The 20,557-nt window shown below is 36.6% G+C and overlaps 1 protein-coding gene across 2 annotated transcripts in view; it reads right to left on the reverse strand.

Annotated features, from left to right (window-relative positions):
- Positions 1-20,557, reverse strand: part of TfAP-2 (transcription factor AP-2) — a 75,393-nt gene that overhangs the window by 25,685 nt on the left and 29,151 nt on the right. For both annotated transcript variants that reach the window (XM_018454714.1, XM_018454722.1), the window contains exon 5: positions 3,232-3,430. In XM_018454714.1, coding sequence (XP_018310216.1) covers positions 3,232-3,430 — 199 coding nt within the window. The remainder of the gene's footprint in view (positions 1-3,231; positions 3,431-20,557) is intronic.

Genomic DNA, 20,557 nt, shown 5'->3' on the forward strand with positions numbered 1-20,557 from the left:
TTGTAAGAAGAAATAAAGCATATTTTAAAGAAATCCAGGCAGCAGTTATCGGTCCCAAAACGTTCAAAAAGCATTCATAAAATATCACATCAACAACTACATAGATTGAGACAAGATCGTAGAAATTATTAGATATTCGTAATGGGACGTAGAGCGACGTTGTTTCTTTGAAAAACCTAGAAATCTCCTCCGCCCTCAAACAACGCCATTTTACGTCTCACTACGAATATCTACGAAAAATCAAGAATTTCTAAGATTTTGTCTCAATATATGTAGTTTTTCTGTACTTTTTCGTAAACATTTTTTTTCTGCCAGGGAAGTAGCCAGTAGGAAGACGCGGTTGTCGGCATTCGTTTAGATAAAAAAATGCGTTAATTTTATTAATACAGAGCTTTAGTAAAAGTAGACGATATTCCTAGTAATTAGTATCAGGACGCTGGTTCAAACATGGAGAACAAATCCCGCGCGTATATTCAAAAAGGCAAAAATAAATAGAGCACATTGAGAAAGCACGCGTTGTGAAATAGACCTCAAGGCGATCAAAAATCAGTCAACGTGAAAACAAAAACGGAAGGCGCGGATCTTTGACAAAAGCGCTGGCGCACGTGCATGCGGCGTGGTACAACGTAATCGATCTTCGCGAAATGATCTCTCGCAGCGTATTGCGATGATCCTGAACTCTCATGGACGCGAGTCGCCGACGAATGAAACCGTGAACAAGATGGAAGAGACAAAAGGAGGACTAAAAGTAAAGAGAAAGAAAGAGGAAGAGAGAGAATCTATGGCAAGTCTCGACCCAACGTGCGTGTAATTATCGGTCAGATCGCTATGCGAATAGATGAATTATAACGTCGTGGTCGGTGCGAGATGCCGCGTTCGCCTCGAGGCGCACTCGTTCGCTCGCTCGCACACTGAGGAATTGACATTCGCAGCCGCGCGAGTTATTAATGTCTCATTTGCATCGGCAATATAGATCGGGGTCCGCTTTATTAGCGATCCGCTCTGCGGCAAGAAAGATTTGCCACGCTCCGTCACTCCGACCGCGGAACGGGTTCACGCGATATGTGAAAACGCATGTATCGAGCGATATTGCTTTCATTGTGAAAAGTGCGCGTTTTTCTTCAGATACATATTTTGAGACGAATAATGTGGAATTAGTACTAACCTAATGAAGTTTCGTCAGGTAAGTACTATATATAATAATTCCACATTATTCATCTCAAAATATATATCTGAAAAAAAAATGCGCACTTTTCGCGATAATTATTCGTAATCTTTTTTTTTATGACTTCTCTTATTGATCTATCTTTTATACTTAAGTCATGCAATCACTGTGAGTGACATACATTCCGTTTGAATTGAATGTATCTTTCACTAGGATGTCGAAATGTAATTTGAATTGTAATAATATATGATGAACACTAAAGATGGTCTCAAGAGGCGCCAAAAAAGGTTTGTTAATTTTATTATTATACGTTACTAAATATACATTATTCTAGTGTTGCGCCTAATTAACTACGTCTAGCTCTCATTTGCCTTATACACTTTGAATTGTTTTTAATTTCAAGCGTCCGTTTATTATAATAATTTTTTTAATCCTTGACATTCTAATTATATTTCATATAAATTTATTATATAGGATTATATAAAATATTATAAAAAATATTCTCAATCAACATCAACTAAAAGTAACATCAATGTTATAATTTCACGCTTAACAATAACTGTAATTACGTAAAAAACATTATTTGTTATATTATTATACATATATTACTGAGTGTGAAATTGTAACATTGTTGTTACGTCACTTTTGGTTGGTGTCAATTAAATTATTGTTATCATTTTACTGGATATATTATTCAATGTTTAGTAAATCAAGGTGCTGTACGTAACAAATTTGTTGAGTTTTCTGCTAACTTGGATATTTCGAATTTTCTTCCGGAGGAACGCAAAGTAAGTAATAGAGCAAGGCGCGCGTGATTTCGCAATGCTTCAACGGTAATTTCGTAACACCTATTGCGAAAGAAGGATTCAGCGTGAAAAGTCGTACGGAGTGCGTGGAAGTACAATATATCTGACCGCTTGCAGGGCGATTTATCCACGCCTTTGGTGATAAAGCATTGCGCAATGAGCGGTGTTCTAGCACCGGATAAAACGGTGAATCAGATAAAGGCGGGGTGCTCTTCCATGAGGAGCGTCTATAAATCAGGTGGATGTCTGTGCCCAGTTGGGCATGAGGGCCAGATGAATTGAACCCGCGGGTTTATTAATTAGTCCCGCGGATAAAGCCGTGTAACAACGTGCGTCTTACGATCTTTTACGCGCACGCATTGTCCCGATCGCGCGCCGTGTCAGTTATACCGATTGCCTTGATACGGCGGCCGGAAATGTCGGTGGTAATGTGCAACGCCGTGTTTCGTATTTCATTTCTTACCGCAGCCGCAACAACCGCGAGCCGTAACAGAGCGCGATATATCCGGGACCGCGAATTGTTGCGTCTTCAATGCGCCTCTGTAGGAAGCGGGATGCTGCACTTGTTATCTCGCGTCGTCCTCGCGCGCGGCGAAATATTCATGAGAAATCGCAATCGAGCTCCATTTTCATTCCGTGCGCATACGATTGGCTTACAAACACTGTCAGTAGAGCAAGCGAATGCACGAGAGATTCGTATCAATGCAGATTGGACGTTTTTCGTGTTCTTTTTTTTTTTTAATTTTCCCATATACTCTCTCCACAAATTCTTTGATATATCATAGCGACATAGAATTTCCTTTTCTGAACACTTTAATTAAAAAAAATTTAAATTTTAGCGTCTCTTTTACAATTTTTATAATTTTCAAGTTATAACTCCTTCAGACAACGGTATACGTTGGGCATCTTCGCTCTTCGTATCGTGAAAGCTGCGTTGATTCTCATGTCAATGACATTTAATTCCTCGCGTGTAATACCAAATTATCCTAACGGTTTACTTGGCGAGAGCCTGGTGGTCCGTATGATTAAAAACTTGCGTGATTAAAAACGGATGAATGAACATTTCTCCGTTTTTCTTTGTCGAAAGAATTGTTCCGAGAACTCTGCTAAGCAGAAAAGGAGAAAAGAGAATTATTGCACCTGCAAATCGACGAATCTCTTGTCGTGACGGAGAAACATGACAGAAAAACGTGAATCGATATATTTATTTCTGCGTGCGAGATCCATTTGAATGCAACCGCTTTTAAATTAGTCTCTTACCTTCGTAACACGCCACCGAGGAGACTCGCGTTCAAACATTCCGGTGGCGACAGTCGTCTTTGTACTTCCGCTACCGTAACTTTGTACTTGCTGGTGCTGCTTAGTAACGATAATCGTCCTGGGACCGAACAGAATACGTCCGACGGTTGCGCGTTTCCGGACAACATAGTCTTCTCGCTTCTGTCCGAAGGTTTCATATCTGCAAAATTAAAAATGTGACCGTTAGAGTAATCTTAAGTCTAGTCTTTAGAGAAATCTCAAGACTTACACTTAAGGTCCCTATTCTGTAAATCTTAACAGGTTTTATACATTGTAAAAAAGTTGCGCAACGACATATAGTATGTATAATCACAGATCATTAAGAATAGGGGCCTATAAGATTTATTTGGTATATATCTATTTTAGAAATATTATAAAGTGAATCGCGTTCGTAGAAAATGAAAAAATAAAAATGAAATAAAATAATTAATTAATAAAATAATTAATCGAAAAATAATTAACGATGAATAAACTTATAAAATTAAAAAAATAATTACAAAAACATACGCAAAATGGGCGCTAGGAATCAACGCAAAAAATGATGTGTATTTTATGTAATAAATTTAATTTTGACAATCAAGATAAAATAAGGAACTGTCTACATAAACAAGAGCAATACGTTGAAATCTTAAAATATCAATAAAATAGCAGATGAAATATGTATAAAATATTTAATTCTATTAAGAATATTAAGATGAGGACATCCATTTAGCATTATTACATTTTAGAAATACTATAAAATAGACTATCTGCAGAAAATAAAGAAATAAAACAATTACGAGAAATAATCTTATTTTCGATTAAAGGATCTTAATAGTGTTTAATAATATTCATATGCAAATTTTTGGTTTGTCGAACTTGTTTCGCAATCATAAATCGAAACTGAAATATTGATATCTCAAATTAGATTGATCGTCAATTTTAATGATGATGATGATAAGCATCTTAAAAACCAGCAAAAAACTAGAAATAAAAGTTAAATAAAATAAGGAGCTATCTAATATAAGCACATAAAAACAATCCGTTAATAAAATCTTAAAACGTCAATAAAACAGCATATGAAATATTTAATGGATATAATTACCCAAAAACGAATGGGTGAAATTGCTAAAGGAAGATAAAATGTCGATAATCTACTCTTCTCGTGTACCACTTAATTATGTTATTTAACAGATCTTTGGTATAGGTATTCTAATCGAGTGTGTCATGTTCGACATATTGCGTGCGAATGAATCGCAAGGTCGGTCGCTAAAATATCTTGGCAAGTGAATGAGTACCTGGCATTACTCATAACTAATACACATCGATAAATCTTCAGTTTGCACACCCGGTCCGACTGTTGCAGATTCCTCCTTTGCGTTATTGATAAGCAATCGGTGTAATGGCGCAACTTAATAGCTCTAATAAGCCGATAAAGATTTCCAGGAATTATCGGATTAGTCCAACTTTTTTATTTAATGAGCGTCTAAACGAGTTTTATTAATCAAGTTCGTTATACTCTGGAAATGAGAAATGAATTCCGGCGAAACGATCGATATCGCGCATCTGGCGATATTTTTCATGATTTACCCTGATTTTCGCCGTTTTCGTTCTCGTCGACAGAACGATAATAATCAGTTTCTTCGTCCATCCAGCGACGGAATGCAATAATCCAGTTAAGACTGCCGTATAGTCCATTCTCGTAGGTCAAAGTGAGAGATTCGCGACTCGGTGAAGCAAGAAATACCGGAACCAAAGATCCCGATCCGAAATTATGTTATACAGTCTCCCTCCTTTCCTCTCTCCCTCCCCCCCTCTCTCTCTATGTCTTTATGTACGTGTAGTTGTGTGTACTTGTATTTGCGTGCGTAACCGTGATCAGGGCAATATCTTCGGCGAATATTTTAAATTCGTCCGTACCGTTCCTGTTTTAGCTCCTATGCATCGGACAGCCCCGCATTATTGCATCGTTGCCCTGGAATGCTTAATATTGTGCCTTGGGGCCCGAACAAAGCGTGTTATTACATGGCAAAGAGATGGTCAACTTATAACTCAACGGAGCTCTTCATCTTCGCCGACGCACAAGGGATGTATCTTGCGTCCAAGTTTCACATCTCGAAATCGCTGAACGAGAGACATTTCACAGACGAAACCTGACTTAATCTTTTAATAATCGAGAAAAACGCAATTTCTTGTGATGTAAGAACCTCATCTGTTTAAAGGAAAGTTCGCTAAATGTACAGGGAACGTAATATGGTATATAATTTAAATGGCATAATAAAAAAAAAATAAAAGTCCTGTGCTTACGAACAGATAAATTCGCTGTGGAATATTTATTGTCTTAATATCAGCTATCGCTGCGTTTCGCTTGATACATTACCGAGGTTCTCGATTAAATGCACCGTCATTCAACGAGTTAATGTCAGCGTGTTATGACAGATACACGAGGATGGCTCTATAAATCTAACCGATAGATCTCTCACGGCATTTTTACCGGGCCGTTATTCCCGCTCTATCGCTCCCGCAGCGCGATGCGACTGTTGTCCATTTTGTTATCCGTTGAAACGTAAACGTCGTGATTGCGACGCGCCGAGTTGTGCATCGAGAATGCACGTCGCTCGAGAATATGAACGCAGTTTGATATTCAGAAGACATCGTCGTCGTCGTTGTCTACATCCTTACCGAGCATCGCGGGCGAGCGAAGAGGAGAAAGTAAACAAGTTGTCCGTATTATCTACGAGTGCCGGACTCGATCCCCGTCGATGTCTCGATCTCGCGGGTCAAATAGGTAATCAATTTCTGTGCGCACCAAATAGGTCGACTTGTCGAGTTTGTAAATTATAATGTTCGAGAGGAAGTTGCGAGAGAAGGGGGGGCGGGGCGAAGGAAGAAACGACGGATGTCGGCGGGTACACGATCTCCGTGACTCGCGCGTTCTCTCTTCGTTCCTTCCCCGGTCTGATATTAGCGGATATATTAAGTATGGGTTTTAAACAGATTACGTTAAAACGAGTATCGTCTCTTTTTTTCCTCAACGTATACCTTGGTACTTAGGAATATTGGTGGAACGTTAATATTGTCTTCCTTTTACTCTTCGCACGATGATATATTATCTTTCTTTCTTTTCGTCTAATCGCTTGTATTTTTACCGAAAATACATACCGCTGTCGACCGACCTCGAGTATTATTACTTGAGAAAGGTTTTAATCTTTTTCGTTCAAGATTCGAGTGTGCTATATATTTTTATGCAACATGCTTTTTTTGTATCATGAACTGCAGCTGATTGCAAATACGATGTTTTGTTCGAGTGCATTATGAATAAATTAATCACACAAACATGATATTTTTTAAATTCCAATTTTTCTATCAGACATTGTAAAACAAAATATGTTTCAATTTTAAGTAAAAAATGTACTTATCTGAATTTCATTTGTAGTATTTGTAATAAACCTGTGCATACAGATTTCAATTTTTAATTTAATACATTGCTAGATAAGGGAGAGAGAATAAATAATTTTATTATTGTACTAACAATACTAACAATACTTTCACACATGCATATTGTCAAATTCAATTTTAAGAAAAATGACACTTGTAATTAGATTTCATAAAAATATATATTATATTTTTGTATCTTTTTTCACATATGTAACACGTACGCACGCGCGCGCGCATTAGTTCTTGTTTAATCTCAACTTCTTATCTTCACAATTACTACTTTAAATTCATGGATTGAAACGAACTATCTATTCAATGTTAAAAAGGATTAACAAAGTACGTCCTTCCGAATACGTAATAAATTATGTGGAATTTACAAATGTAGGATGATCCGAACTGTTTTCACTGTCATCGTAATCCGAGATGTGGTATATTCACCGAATTTACAGTTGCGTCTAATTAAAATCTTGTGAATCTATTGAAACGCGTAGTTTCTGAAAGACAGTTACGATTCAGTTCGTCAAGTACCAACGGTGGCACGTACGCATCGTTAGAGAACATCATTTAGAGACGCCTAAGTGCTGCGAGCATTTCTAACCATCCAATGTTGCTATCTTGAACACTTATCTTCATTCTAGTAACGGTTTACGAACGTATTATTAATTTATTTAATGAGAATAGCTCAGGCTTCGCTTATTTTCTCCGTAGGGTCGGCATCTATAGTACAAAGCGTATATAATTATCATGAGCTGCCGTAACCTTTTGCCGTGTGAATTGCGAAACCGTTTCACTCATCGAACGAACAATCACTATCGGTCTCTTTATCGCCGCTTAATTACTTACTCCTATATCGGGTAATTCGATAATCGTAGCAGGAATAAGCGGATAAGTAAGACTTTATGCTCGAGGATTAAATAAATTACGATTGATCTCATTGTCGACACGTATATTTTAAATTCTTACGTAACATATTGTCGCGGCATTAAATGGACAAAACAGAGATATCTTCTCCTTTGCCCCATTTCGGAAACGCTGAGAAATAGAATTCCAGCGAAGACTAATTTTAAACGTATTCAACAGTGAATTACATCTACGAGTGCGCGAGTTATCAAGATAACAATCGCGAATGCCATATGCTCAGAGATGTGCTCTGCTTCTCTTCGTGCAACGACGCATTTGATACGCACTCGAGTGTCTTTCTCATAAAATTGCCATCTCAGACCCTAGATAGTGCTCAGGAAATAACTAGATAATTTGTCAACATGTTAAGGTACGTTATCACAGATGCAACTTGCGAGCACAGTCGAACGAAACATCATGCAGTTTATCCCTCGATTAATAATTGCAGATCGGCTCGATAAATTGTGTAGCGTTAAGATTCAAAATAATGTTCACCCGCACAACGCACGTAGTTTGTATATGTATCGTTCGCAACTGTTCATACCGTCTGGAGTCTCTCGATTATGCAGCAACCTGAATCACGCGTGACCATGACACAGGAAGCACTTTACGTTCTTACGTCTTCGCGTTCTTGTTCTATGTTCCGAGAAATATCTTCGAAGAAACTTATGAGAAGACTCAGTTTGCAACACGAGCTTTCCTCCTGTTTCAAGAAGCGTCGAGCGGAATAAGTGAATAAAAATTACTTTGAGTGCATCGATCTTTTCCGCATTTACATTTTAAAATAATACAGCATTTTAAATTTTTCTGTTAAGATAAATATAAAAGAGTTCTCTTTCACATTTATTGTAAAATAACAGAACTTTAAATTTTCCTATTTAGAGAAACTTAAAAAGAGTTGTATCACTGCGACAAATGTTGCTTTAACATAATTGGATTTAGACAGTTTTTTAACTTTTCTTGTGTCTTTGAAGACAATAGAAATTGATACTCTTTTAAAATTCCAATTTTTTGTCACATTATTAAAAACAATATAAAATAAATACGATATAAAATATATTTAAATTATAAAGGAAAGATTTACTGAATGACATTTGCGTTTGAAGTAAAAACCTGTATATATACATTTTGAACATTAATTTAATAAAATTAGATAAGAAAGCAAAGTATCTTATTATTTTAACACGCATATATTTATAGGTTCTAGGAAAATTTAAAATTGCACTTATAATCAATCCTGAAGTAATGATATATATTTTGTGAATTATAAAAATACTAAAATAATGTAGTATATGAATCAGCTTATAATTTTCCCAAATCAAATTATCATTATTTAATAAACGATCAAAGTTATATCTTATTGTACATTATTATTAAATTTGTCAATCTCTGTTAAATCTTCGTTAACACCTATTACACATACTTCCTATTATATTAATTAACGTGTTCTATTATTACTGTGTAATGCAAAATAATTTCTTATTCTTCTGAACGCTTAAGGATATTACAAATACGGTTAATTGTTCTAAATGAAGTTCTTATAGCATACCGAGGTTATAAATATTAAGTAATTTGCAAATATATCCAACATAACTAGGAATCGTATGTATCACTAAAAACAAATTAACTATGTGTATCAGCTAATTGAATAACATTGTTAGAAAAATTTCTAATAGCTTGGTAATTGACAATATTATACAATTTTCTTACATATTAATCTTAAGCATGCTTAATATCGTTATCTATTATCCTTATTACAAGATAATTGAAAATATTCTGATAACGTCACAAAAATTGCAATGTGATTTTATCATGATTGATAAGGATGACAATTTCAACGAGTGAGTAAACGACGCTGCGAGTCTGAGATTTGTTTATAGTCTTAACGAGCGCAACTAGGCGGTGTGTGCAAGAGCGCGGTAAACAAATCTCGATTTACATAATAGTTTCTAATTTAATCCTAATTAGGAGTTGTCTCAAATGCATGTGTGCGTGAGAGAATTATTAGGAAATACGGCGCACTGCAGCTACAAGCTCATCGACGAACGACTCATAAAACCATCGACCGCGAGTTATAAGCCGTGGGCGGCTTAATTAAATTCCACTTGGAAGTCGATAGCGTGGAAAAGTGATAAATCGATGCAACCGATCAGCTGCTCTTCTCATCGCCGTCGGCTGCTGAGTAACAGGCCGACAGGTAGCTCGCCGTAAAAGGCGAAGCTGTCGCGTACTAGGCGCTATCGTTAGAACAACATATTGCAACTTTACAACCGTCCCTAAGCGCAGTAACATTGTCGAGAGTCAAAGGTGATGACAATAAGCGGTCGCTTAGCCGTCAACAAGAGCTCTCGACGAAGGAGCCGTTCGCCATTTCTATTTTATAGCTCGCACGAGTGGGGGATCTTGTTAAATAAGATAAATATGATCCGTAAGGTGAAATCGGTGCGCAAAGGTTTCGTCGTCCGTCAGCGCGATAAATGCGCGTCTGTTTGTATGACTTAGTTCATCAAGATTGTTGGCTAATCGGTGCTCGTTCGTTGAAACGAGGTTGAATGGGAACGTCGAGATGATACACAGTAAAAAAACATTTTGTATTTATGTTGGAAACAGTCCACTCAAGTCCTTGTTAAAATTTTATTCGAGTTAATCTAACACAATGTGATGATGTTATTTAAATATTTTATGTTAAATTGATATCCAACATCTCTTAGTGTAAAAATAACACAATTTGAGCAAGTGAGTAAATAACATAAATAACATAAAAATAATTTGTTTTAAAATTAAATAAATAACGTAAAGATTTCTAAAATGTACAAATAAAATTGTGTTAATTTTACTGAAAAAATATGCTTCAACCGCGGTTTATTTACAAACAGTACTAGTAGGTATTACTTTTTTTATGTTAATTTTTTTACATACTATTTGTGTCTCTAACATATTTATCTTGTGTTAAATTAACATAAAAATTTGAATGGAACATGCAAAATTAATAATATGTACGTGGTTTTACTCGAAAATTCGGCTTAAAAATCGATTTATCGAAATCCTTGTTCAAATTTCAAATAAGACTTTCATGCTCTCTAAATTCTTTGGAATAGAATCTCATTCTAAAGAGTGAAAATTGAGCCAGTCTTGAAAAAGAGTGCCTCAATTTTCAATTTTTAAAAATGAGATTTCATTTTTCTCAAAGTGTGTAACATTTGTAACATTTTACTCTAAAAATTTTAGAGAGTAAAATTCATTAGTCGACCGAGAAAAATGAATTTCGATGGGAAAATGACGATTGAAGGTATTTGCTAAAACCGACAATCACGGTAATAAATAAGAGAATCATCTGTGAAAGGGAGAAAAAAAGAGGAGAGGAAACATCGAAGATGAATGTACGAACGTGTCGGCGATCCTGACAAAAGATGCGATACTTGCGAGATTAGATTCACCGCTCGCTCGCGAACCTCGGTTCGATCAAAGAAAGATCTCAGTCGGCGGTTAAGTAACGCGAGCTTACGTTCCACACAACGCGTTGCACAACAACGCGCCGGCCGGTTTTGATCGCGGCCAGGTATTCCCCTGTCATAGAGCGTAGTTCATAGAATGTCTAACGAGATAGATCATAAACAACAATGGTCTAAGACGATATGAAGGCGGAGATTCGCTCGCTTCACTCGCTCGCGAGAACCGCTCAGAGAACCCGTCTGTTCTCCGCTCGCATCCACCATTCAACCGACCGCCGATTGCCTTCCCGCTTATCTCGCTATGGGATTTCTTTCACGTTACAAGGAGTCACAACAACTGCGACTACACGATAGCCAAGGAAGAAATTAATCGTTCGCGCGGGCATTCGCGTGCGCGCGGGAAAATACACGTCGCTAGTGCATGAGGAAATGTAGCAACGCAAATGTGAAGCTAAAAGCGATGCCTGGCGACGCACCACATTTATTATGGAGCTCGCGTTATAAATCGCTGTCGCTTTTTCTTCATCCCCCCTCCTCTCTCTCTCTCTCTCTCTCTCTCTCTCTCTCTCTCTCTCTCTCTATCTTTCCGTTTCGTGAAACTCAGTCAGTTTCACAGAAGAGTGATATTAACAAGGTAACATTCTCGACACTGCCTCGCTGATTGCGAACTTCGGCTACGTCGCAATCTAAGTGTTTGTGTCCAGCTATTTAAACTGCATTGTGCTTGTTCCGGACGATTTCACCGTATTCCCGTCCTAGGTAGACGAGCCGTTATTTCCAGCACCTGAGAAAAGTCTGGCCATATAGACACGTATGTATGGTTCACGTTCGCTCGCTGATACGGTAGCAGTGTTCTGCAGGCGTATTCTCGGCGGCTAATAGCGATTGCAGGTCGGGTCGGTGTAATTTTCATTCCAACGGAAGCGATCGAGAGGAGGCTACGGCGGCTGCTAGGACCGAAACACGTTAGTCGCCAATGAAGCAACTGCGACGGTGGCGAAACGCGACAGTTCTACCAGGTGGGCATACGTTCTCTCAGAAAACCGGTGTGGTCGTGAGAACCATGCAGACACGCGGTAATATGCAAAATGCATGTCCGGTATAGAGAAAGAGATTAAGGAATTCATCACATCCGTCGGTACCGCGATTGCACGTCACAATTAGTAAAATATAAGCACAATACAGTCATTAAAGTCGCATCTGAAATCCATTAGATGTTATAGATGTAGGTTAAGTGTGTTATAAAAATAGATAATAATTCCAAATTTTTCTGTAGTTAAATTATATTATACGAATTTGATTTTTTAAATTTCATACTTGTTATTAAAATATTCGCTTCGTTTGTGTCAAAAGAACGAATAAAAATATGATATAACAGACATATACAATTTTTTTGTTGCGTCGTAAAACTTGGTAGCTGAGTTTTATTGCGTTCTTTTGTTTGTAATCCGTAAAATAAAAAGTTTTTTTATTCTTGTTTTTATAATATTATTATTAAAATATTCATTTCGTTTCTGTCAAAGAATAATACAATCAAGATACAATTGAATATATGCAACAAAATTATCAAAAAACGTATAGATAATTAATTAAGTTGAAACATCTATGATAAAGTTGAAGACTGTGAATGCAGTATCTTAATTGAATTCGATAAAAGAAATAACGAGATAATAACATAATGATATGTTAAGGCGAAGTAGCTGTGCTCCAATTTGATCGGTAGCCCGTCAATGAATGAGCGGTCGTACGAGCCTTTCATTATAAAATCGTGGATTAAAAAATAAAAGGAAAGGAAAAGAAAATGAGAACATCTCTTTCGATCCAGTTACTTTCTCGTGTTGCTTAAAGTCCGTCCCGTCTCGTCGGCATGTTTCTCCGAACAGAGCTCCGTCTCTTGAAATGCGCGCTTCATTGATCTTTCATGCCGTTATTCTCTACGAGCCAATAAGATAATAGTGGTTCTTGTTACTACAGAAGGAGCGAACAATGTACAAAAGGCAAGTGTACAAAATTTAAGAAGACAACGATAATTGTATTTAATGCAGCATCGTTCAATCGATGTTGATTTATTATGTTACAAGAACGACGATATATTTTTCTTTCAATTGCTCTTGAAAACTCACAAATAAGTTTAATTTCACGTTATCAGAAACGTATTATTATATTGATAAAAAAAGAAAGGAAATCTTGCAGTATATTAGAAATTTCTATGGACACAACATGGATAAGGTGTATGTTCAAGATCTTGATGTGTACATCGACATGTAATTTCTGGACATATATAATTCCCGTCTCATTATATAGGAAGTTATTTATATCAAGTTAATAACATTATCTGGTGTAATAACCGTTAATATAATATCGTGTATGAGTGTCACTTCTTGTCGAAGAGATAATGATGTCGTTAATATTATTATACATATAGCGATACTCTGCTGACTGATTGTAATACATTAATTATAATAAGGTATTAATGGCGTATTAATGGGAAAGCTATCCGCTTTACGGGTTTCTTCCAAATTAAAAGGAATACGACAAATGAAAAGTATGTCAATTAGGAAACCGATTGACGAAATGCCTCTACAATCAATATACTCGCTCGATGATTGAGCAATGACGTGGCTTGAAATGTTCATTTAGATATACAGATAGCAAATTGATATATGTTCGTGACTTGCAGATAGTACGCATTAAAATTGGCGCATGTCATGTGCAACGCCAGGATTCATTAATATTACATAAAAACGATTATCTCTCTTTCTCTCTCTCCCTCTCTCCTCCCTCGTTCTTTTTCTCTCTTTCGTTATGTTATTAATTGCACTTCTTCATTCCTATAGTAATTGCTCAAGATGTACTTCATGTTCATACATTACATGTAGTCAATCCTTTCTTTAACAATCAATGAATAAATAACGATGGAGTCTAATACAAAAATGTATCTAATTAAAAACTAAATATTAACTAAAAATTCCGAGAAAAGTTACCGTGCGTGTCAAAGCAATCAACAGCATTCCTCATGCTCTATTATCTAATCGCAAAAATACGTAAAGAAATAAACGACCGCGAAAGAACCTTAATTGCAACATTAAAATAAAACTTCGTCACGCGTTACTCAATGTATGTTTTTGCACTTATTAATCTTGTGCATAAATTTTATTAAGATTGTGACGAAAACGTTACTTTTATCAAGTTCAAGCTTTAAGTGTGGGACTGTTCAGTTAAGGGACAGAAAGAGACAAGAAGATACCAGATCGACAGAGATCCGAATATCAATGGAGGAAGCAGAGAAGAAAGAGAGCAAACTGGCGACAAACGTGTAAACGAGCTGAAGACAAATAGACACACCGATGCTCATCGTTAATTCATCCACGTTAGAGAAAAGAAACTCTCGTCGATGCCGATCTGGCAATTCGCTATTATCCACAGCCGCGGGCTATTTGGAGAAATCATTTCGTGCGCGAGCGATGCAACCGTCTCGCCACGTCCGTGATTATAATGAGAGGCACACTCTCGACGGCGCACGCACCTACATATGATTTATGACGCGATTATATAATGTCGATTATTACGACGGTGTATCGATACACTATAAATTGATATAGCCGCGGCACTCACAGAGTACCGACAGGCGATGCGCAATTATTGCATCTATCTCGCGTGGATTTTGCAAACAGGTGCTCTCGTCAAGCCTGTAGATCCTAGTCTCGTCAAGGATCGCATCAAGGCTGGATCGGCGATCTTGCGTAATCTTTTTGATGAAAAAGGGGTTCTCTCTCTCTCTCTCTCTCTCTCTCTCTCTCTCTCTCTCTCTCTCTCTCTCTGGTCGTAATCAATGGATAACACGTAGCTTTCGTTTCATTTTAGATAGCCACAGAAAATACCCATGGCTCATCTAAGCTAACTTACAGTTCGTGCGCCGTTTTTGCGTGACTGTCTATTCAGACCGTCTATACCATCATGCTGGTATACCACATGATGTCCTATATTTAAATGTCCTATATTAAATAGTTTGAATGGAAAGCGGACTATCCGTGGCACATGCGATACAAAAGAATCCTGCACTAATTATATATTAGAATTAGGTGAAATGAGTTAGTTCTCATATATAATACAACTTATAATATGGCGAACAAAAAATATCAGAATTAAATACATAAAGCACAATAATGGACAATTTTTAAATTATGGTGTAAAAGTGCAAAATTTGTGCTTACAGAGCACCTATAATACATCATAGCTAAACTTAAACTATCTATTATTGAGCCTTATGTCTAATGCAAGTATCTTTGGTTCACTATATTATAAGCTACATCATATGTGGAAACCAACTCATTTCACTGCGAACCAATTTCCTATATATAATTAGTGCGAGATCCTTTGTTAAGAAATATTTCATATCTCGGCGGTAACAACGATCATCCTAAAATCGCATGTAACGGTCAAAGCTCTCTCGTGTGATGAAATTATAACAAATGCTATTTGTTACATTGATCTCGTTCGAGAGCATATTGGACGCTTGCGTTGGATCCAGGCGAAATTAAACTTGACTTCGGACTCGCTAGGCTCGCGATCACTATCTACGTCGATATGTCATTTAACGTTCTAGCGACGATTTCGGAAAAAGGAGGAAACCTAGTAATTCGAACAAGCTCAGAAGCAGCACGCGCGTCAACATGAAACAATTACCGTCACCATACGTGACTGCTACTATGCGAAATATCTCCGTCTGCGAATAGCCTTGAGCGCATAGCCCGGTCGCTCAACACGTGCGTTCTGGACACGCACAAATAATTTCCTGAGCAATCAATGCGCCGGAAACTTAACCAATCGACGCATACCAACGACTTCGCTTACTTCTCGACCTTGATTGGTTAGCTGGTGTGAATGGGGTGTGACTTTTTGGCCGTGAAGGGGCTTCACGCCGAGAGGGCTTCTGCCAGGCAGGGATCCACCTGGCCCCCGGGGCAACTACAAGCAACGTGGCGATCGTTAATTTCATTAGGGGCTGATTTTAGGAGTTTAGCTGCCTTTATACAAAGATGGTGGATGCCCTCCATTCGGAGGGGACCACGCGCGAAACGGTCCCGCCTGCTGAACAATAAGAAAGGCACTCACATTTCTTCAGCACTCGAAATTTGGAAGCGATCAGTGTATTTTTCTCTCAGGACTGCTGCGTGATTTATATTTGAATTAAACCCATTTTCACGACCGTATGTTTAGTAAAAGACATATTTATGGCAAATGTGCGAGGGGTAGAGATTGTTATCATAATCTGCCAATCTACCATCGCAAGTAGAATCGATAGGAATAAAGAATGATTAACATTCGCTAGCGCGCGAGAAGCGGCAAAATGGAGATATTGAATAGTGCGAATAGAAGAGAATCATTAAAGTCGTATGACTGTATCGTTAGTTGACCTTCTTTGAGTGATTAATTACTTTTGATTCTTCTCATGACTGAGCCGCGTAGATAATAAATTGATCCGTACAAATTCGCATTGTAGAACATATGTTGCCTTAAATAAATTAGCAATTATACTATATATGTAATGAGAAAAGACTTTTGTACTTTTGGATACGCCTTCATATATCGTAAGTAATAATTTTTGAGATAGAAGTACGTTAATATTTTTTTTTCTAAACAGCTTAGACTGCTAGTCTTAACTTTCTCTTTCGAACTACACTACAGCACAATCTATAAAATCTTTTTTTCTCGAAAACAAATATCGACTTTTAAATTGTTTTCGGTCTCAATCGCGCGCGAAATTAATTGTTTTTCAAGAATAAACTTATGTAACCAAAACAACGGTTGTCAATTGCTTCAACTGTTGTAACTGTATGATTAAAATTTCGTAGAGCATCATCGCTAGCAAAAGTGCTTCAACTGTTGTGACTGTATGATTAAAATTTCGTAGAGCATCATCGCTAGCAAAAGAATTTGTTCGTCCTCGATACCTTGTGGTGAAACGAAACTGGAGCGCGTCGTCATCATCGAGTGACGGAGCCAAGGTAAGCCGCAATAATTGTATAACCGGCTTCCGAGAAGCGGAACGCGCTTATAGTTAGCTAATATAATATCATATAATATAATACATCGATATTATATATATATATATGTATATATACATTTGCATTGTCAACTATACATTAGTGTATTATAGGTATATTATATACAAGGGGTCCCAAAACTGACAATAAATATCTTAAAGACAGATTCTTTATAATATTTTAAGACGAAAAGTCTAATACGAAAATACCGAAGCTGTGATAGTTTTTTTTTCAAATGGGAAGAGTTTAAAAATTACGAATGACAGGGCTAGAGAGTTTCACTCAAAGATGATAAAATTGTCAGTGTAAAAGTACTGAATCTTATTATTTTCAAAGGCATGAAGTTCGAAAAAGTACTCTTTCCATTTAAAAACTATATAATCATAATCTCAGCATTTTTATATTTCATTTTAAAAGATTACAAAGAAATTTTTTAAATATTTATCGTGAGTTTTGGGACATCTTGTATATATTATACATATTTATGCTATTCTTGTCGATAGAATTGTTAGTAATAGAGAGCAAGTGTGACTTGCATCCTGTCATTTATGTAGAGTTATTATGAATGAATTTTTAGATAAAGCCAATTCAGTGAAAAAATTGAAGATATTTTAACTGAGCAAAGTAAAAAAACGTAAATTGCAACGTTACTTCCCTTCGATATAAATTACTAGATAAAAATATTATCCAAATATGTATTTAAAATATATTTAGTTTAGATATTTAAATACTAATGTGTGATCGATGTGGTATCTCACGCATATTTCGTACCGGTTTCGGAAAAAAATAAAAAGATTCACAGAGAGGAAAAGAAGAACGCACGAGACGCGAAATTCGAGAGTGAGGGAGAAAAAGAGAGAACAGTTACGGAGAATGAGAAGAAAGAAGAACGGAATAGAAAAAGACCGGCCAAATAAGCCGTCGCAGGACGAGTAACGAGGCATATAATAACCCTCGGTGACACTCGAACAAACAGCCATCTGTAGGTAATACCCCTGTGGTGAGGAACGCCCCGAAAACTACACCCCGCCAAGAAATTACAATGACAATGAGCGAAATCCGATCCGCCCGCGGGCACGCACTGTATTTTTTTTTCTTCCTTTTTGCCTTCACACCTCCTCTCGCAGCGCGTACACGATTCCACGCGTCCCAGGTTCTCGACTATTGTGTGACGCGACGATTCGAAGAGGCGAAAAGAATTAAACGTCGTCGAAAACGAGGGTCGTCGCGTAATACGTTTGTGGGCCGTACGCGTATGTAGACTCTAAAAAAGTCATTGTTTTCTACAATCACACATTTCCTAAATAACGCCGCTAAATCACTATATCGAAGTAACCAGATTCTTGCACTCTACCGAGTTTAATACTCGAACTATCAAAGCAGTCAAATGTTTTGTAATTTCTTATCAAATTTATAACGGCGCATTTTCTGAGATTTTTCATGATTTTTGTTGCAATATGTAATTAATTACATTGACTAATTTACTTTCCCCTTTCTTTTTTTAAATATAGTATACAAGTAGAAATATAAATATAAATAGCATATATATATATAATACAATATATAAATAGTAGAATAGATATACGTTAATCGTCAATAGTTCTAGTGTTATTAAAATATATTTATATATCGCTATGCTTGTCTTAGACTCTCCTGATAACGGTCGTAAAACTTTCGTAAAGTATTATTGATTGATTGATTTATTTCTAATTGTATTTACCACAGATTTCATGGCCACGATATCTTCAAATGAAATTTATTTAAAAATTATATCAGAATAAAGTTAAACAAATCACGTTCCTCTTACTTTGGTTTCTAAAGTACGAGAGAAAGCGTGCGGCACTTTGACATCCTCACGGCTAAAGCAATGAAAATTACCGTTACCACACTGGATAGTAATATAGTATGATTTCGTAATTAATTCATAGATCGAAAGTTATATATATTTCAGCTATAAGTGTAACCTCCAAGACAAACTCTCGAGAGTCCTCTCTGTTCAGTTTATTGATTGGATCGATCTTGCTCTCGGATCAGCATGATACTTTCGCAAGACGCTGGCCGCGATCTCGCATTGACATGAACCGACGAGAAGCATATCTTTCGCAAAATTGGGCATGGTACAAGTTTCCTTATAATCTACTTCTATCATGGTCTCGTAACACATCCTTCCTCTCTGCGTAATTCGAAGTTACATAATCGCGAAATCATGCGTCGTGGTTGTGCGAAATCTTAAGCTGCTTCCAAATAATTCGCAAATCACAAAACGTAATTCGCAAACGTAGTTTATTATACACAAAATGACGTATCACCGTACTCAAGATACACGTAGATGCAAACCAACCGCACGCAATAAATTGAACTGCGATAGTGTTGATATTTTCCATAGAAAAGTATAAAAAAGGTGGCTCTCTTGCTGATAAATAAGCAAATACAATTCATTTCCGCTACTCTTCGCTGTTCCGTCATTAGTTAATGTAGTCGTTACAGAAGTTAACGTGATATTTCAGTCCAGTCTATATGTATAGTTCGCTATTCGTAAAACGCAGATCTTTATTTTGCGTCTACGTTCACTCTCTAAAAGCTTTGGACTGGAATCTAAAGAGTGACAAATATTGAGCCAGTGTGTTGAAAAAGAGTGGCGCAATTGTCAATTTTTAAGAGTGAAATTTTATTCTTTAGAGTTAGATTTCACTCCAAAGATTTTTTAGAGAGAACATTTTGCGATTTGCGAATTACGTAGAATGTAGAGACATTTTATGCACGAATTTCATCCGCACGATGTATCATTATCAAAAACATTTGAACTGACAGATCATTCAACAAATTTAAATCATGAATTCATTCATAGGTGTAAGTCCCATGAAGACTAAAAAAATCAGTTCTCTTAGGCCTGGTTGCACTAATATTATTTTGACTTTAAGCGAGACTTAAAATTCTCTCTATTTCATTTTAAAGAAAGACACAGAGAGAGAGAGAGAGAGAGAGAGAGCTTTAAACTTCGCTTAAAGTCAAAGTAACATTGGTGCAATCAGGTCTTAAACGCAAATACGTATCTTTACAGAAATCTAATACTGGCCAATTTGAAAGACAGTAATTAATCACTTATTTTTAAGTATTAAAAACACTGTTTGATCCTTTTATTAGTCTAGATAAATAATTAATTACAGCCTTTCAGTAATAAATTTGCCAGTATTAAATTGGCTAGTATTAGATTTCTGCAAGGCACAGAGCGAGTAAGAAATTTATTTTATTACACGGTATTAGATAATATTTTGTAACGTAGGATTAGAAAAAAATTAGACATAAAGCTAGATATATTCACATTTATATCTCGATGATTAATCTTTATAGATATATCTATACAGGATAACTTTATATAGAAAACTTTCCGGGAAAGAAATCGACAGTTAAATTTTATCGTGCATGCGAATCCGTAGATAATTCATCGTGTTGCAATTCAATGCGACGCTC

Source organism: Mycetomoellerius zeteki, unplaced genomic scaffold (assembly GCF_001594055.1).
Source record: "Mycetomoellerius zeteki isolate Tzet28-1 unplaced genomic scaffold, Tzet1.0 scaffold112, whole genome shotgun sequence".
Lineage (NCBI taxonomy): Eukaryota > Metazoa > Arthropoda > Insecta > Hymenoptera > Formicidae > Mycetomoellerius > Mycetomoellerius zeteki.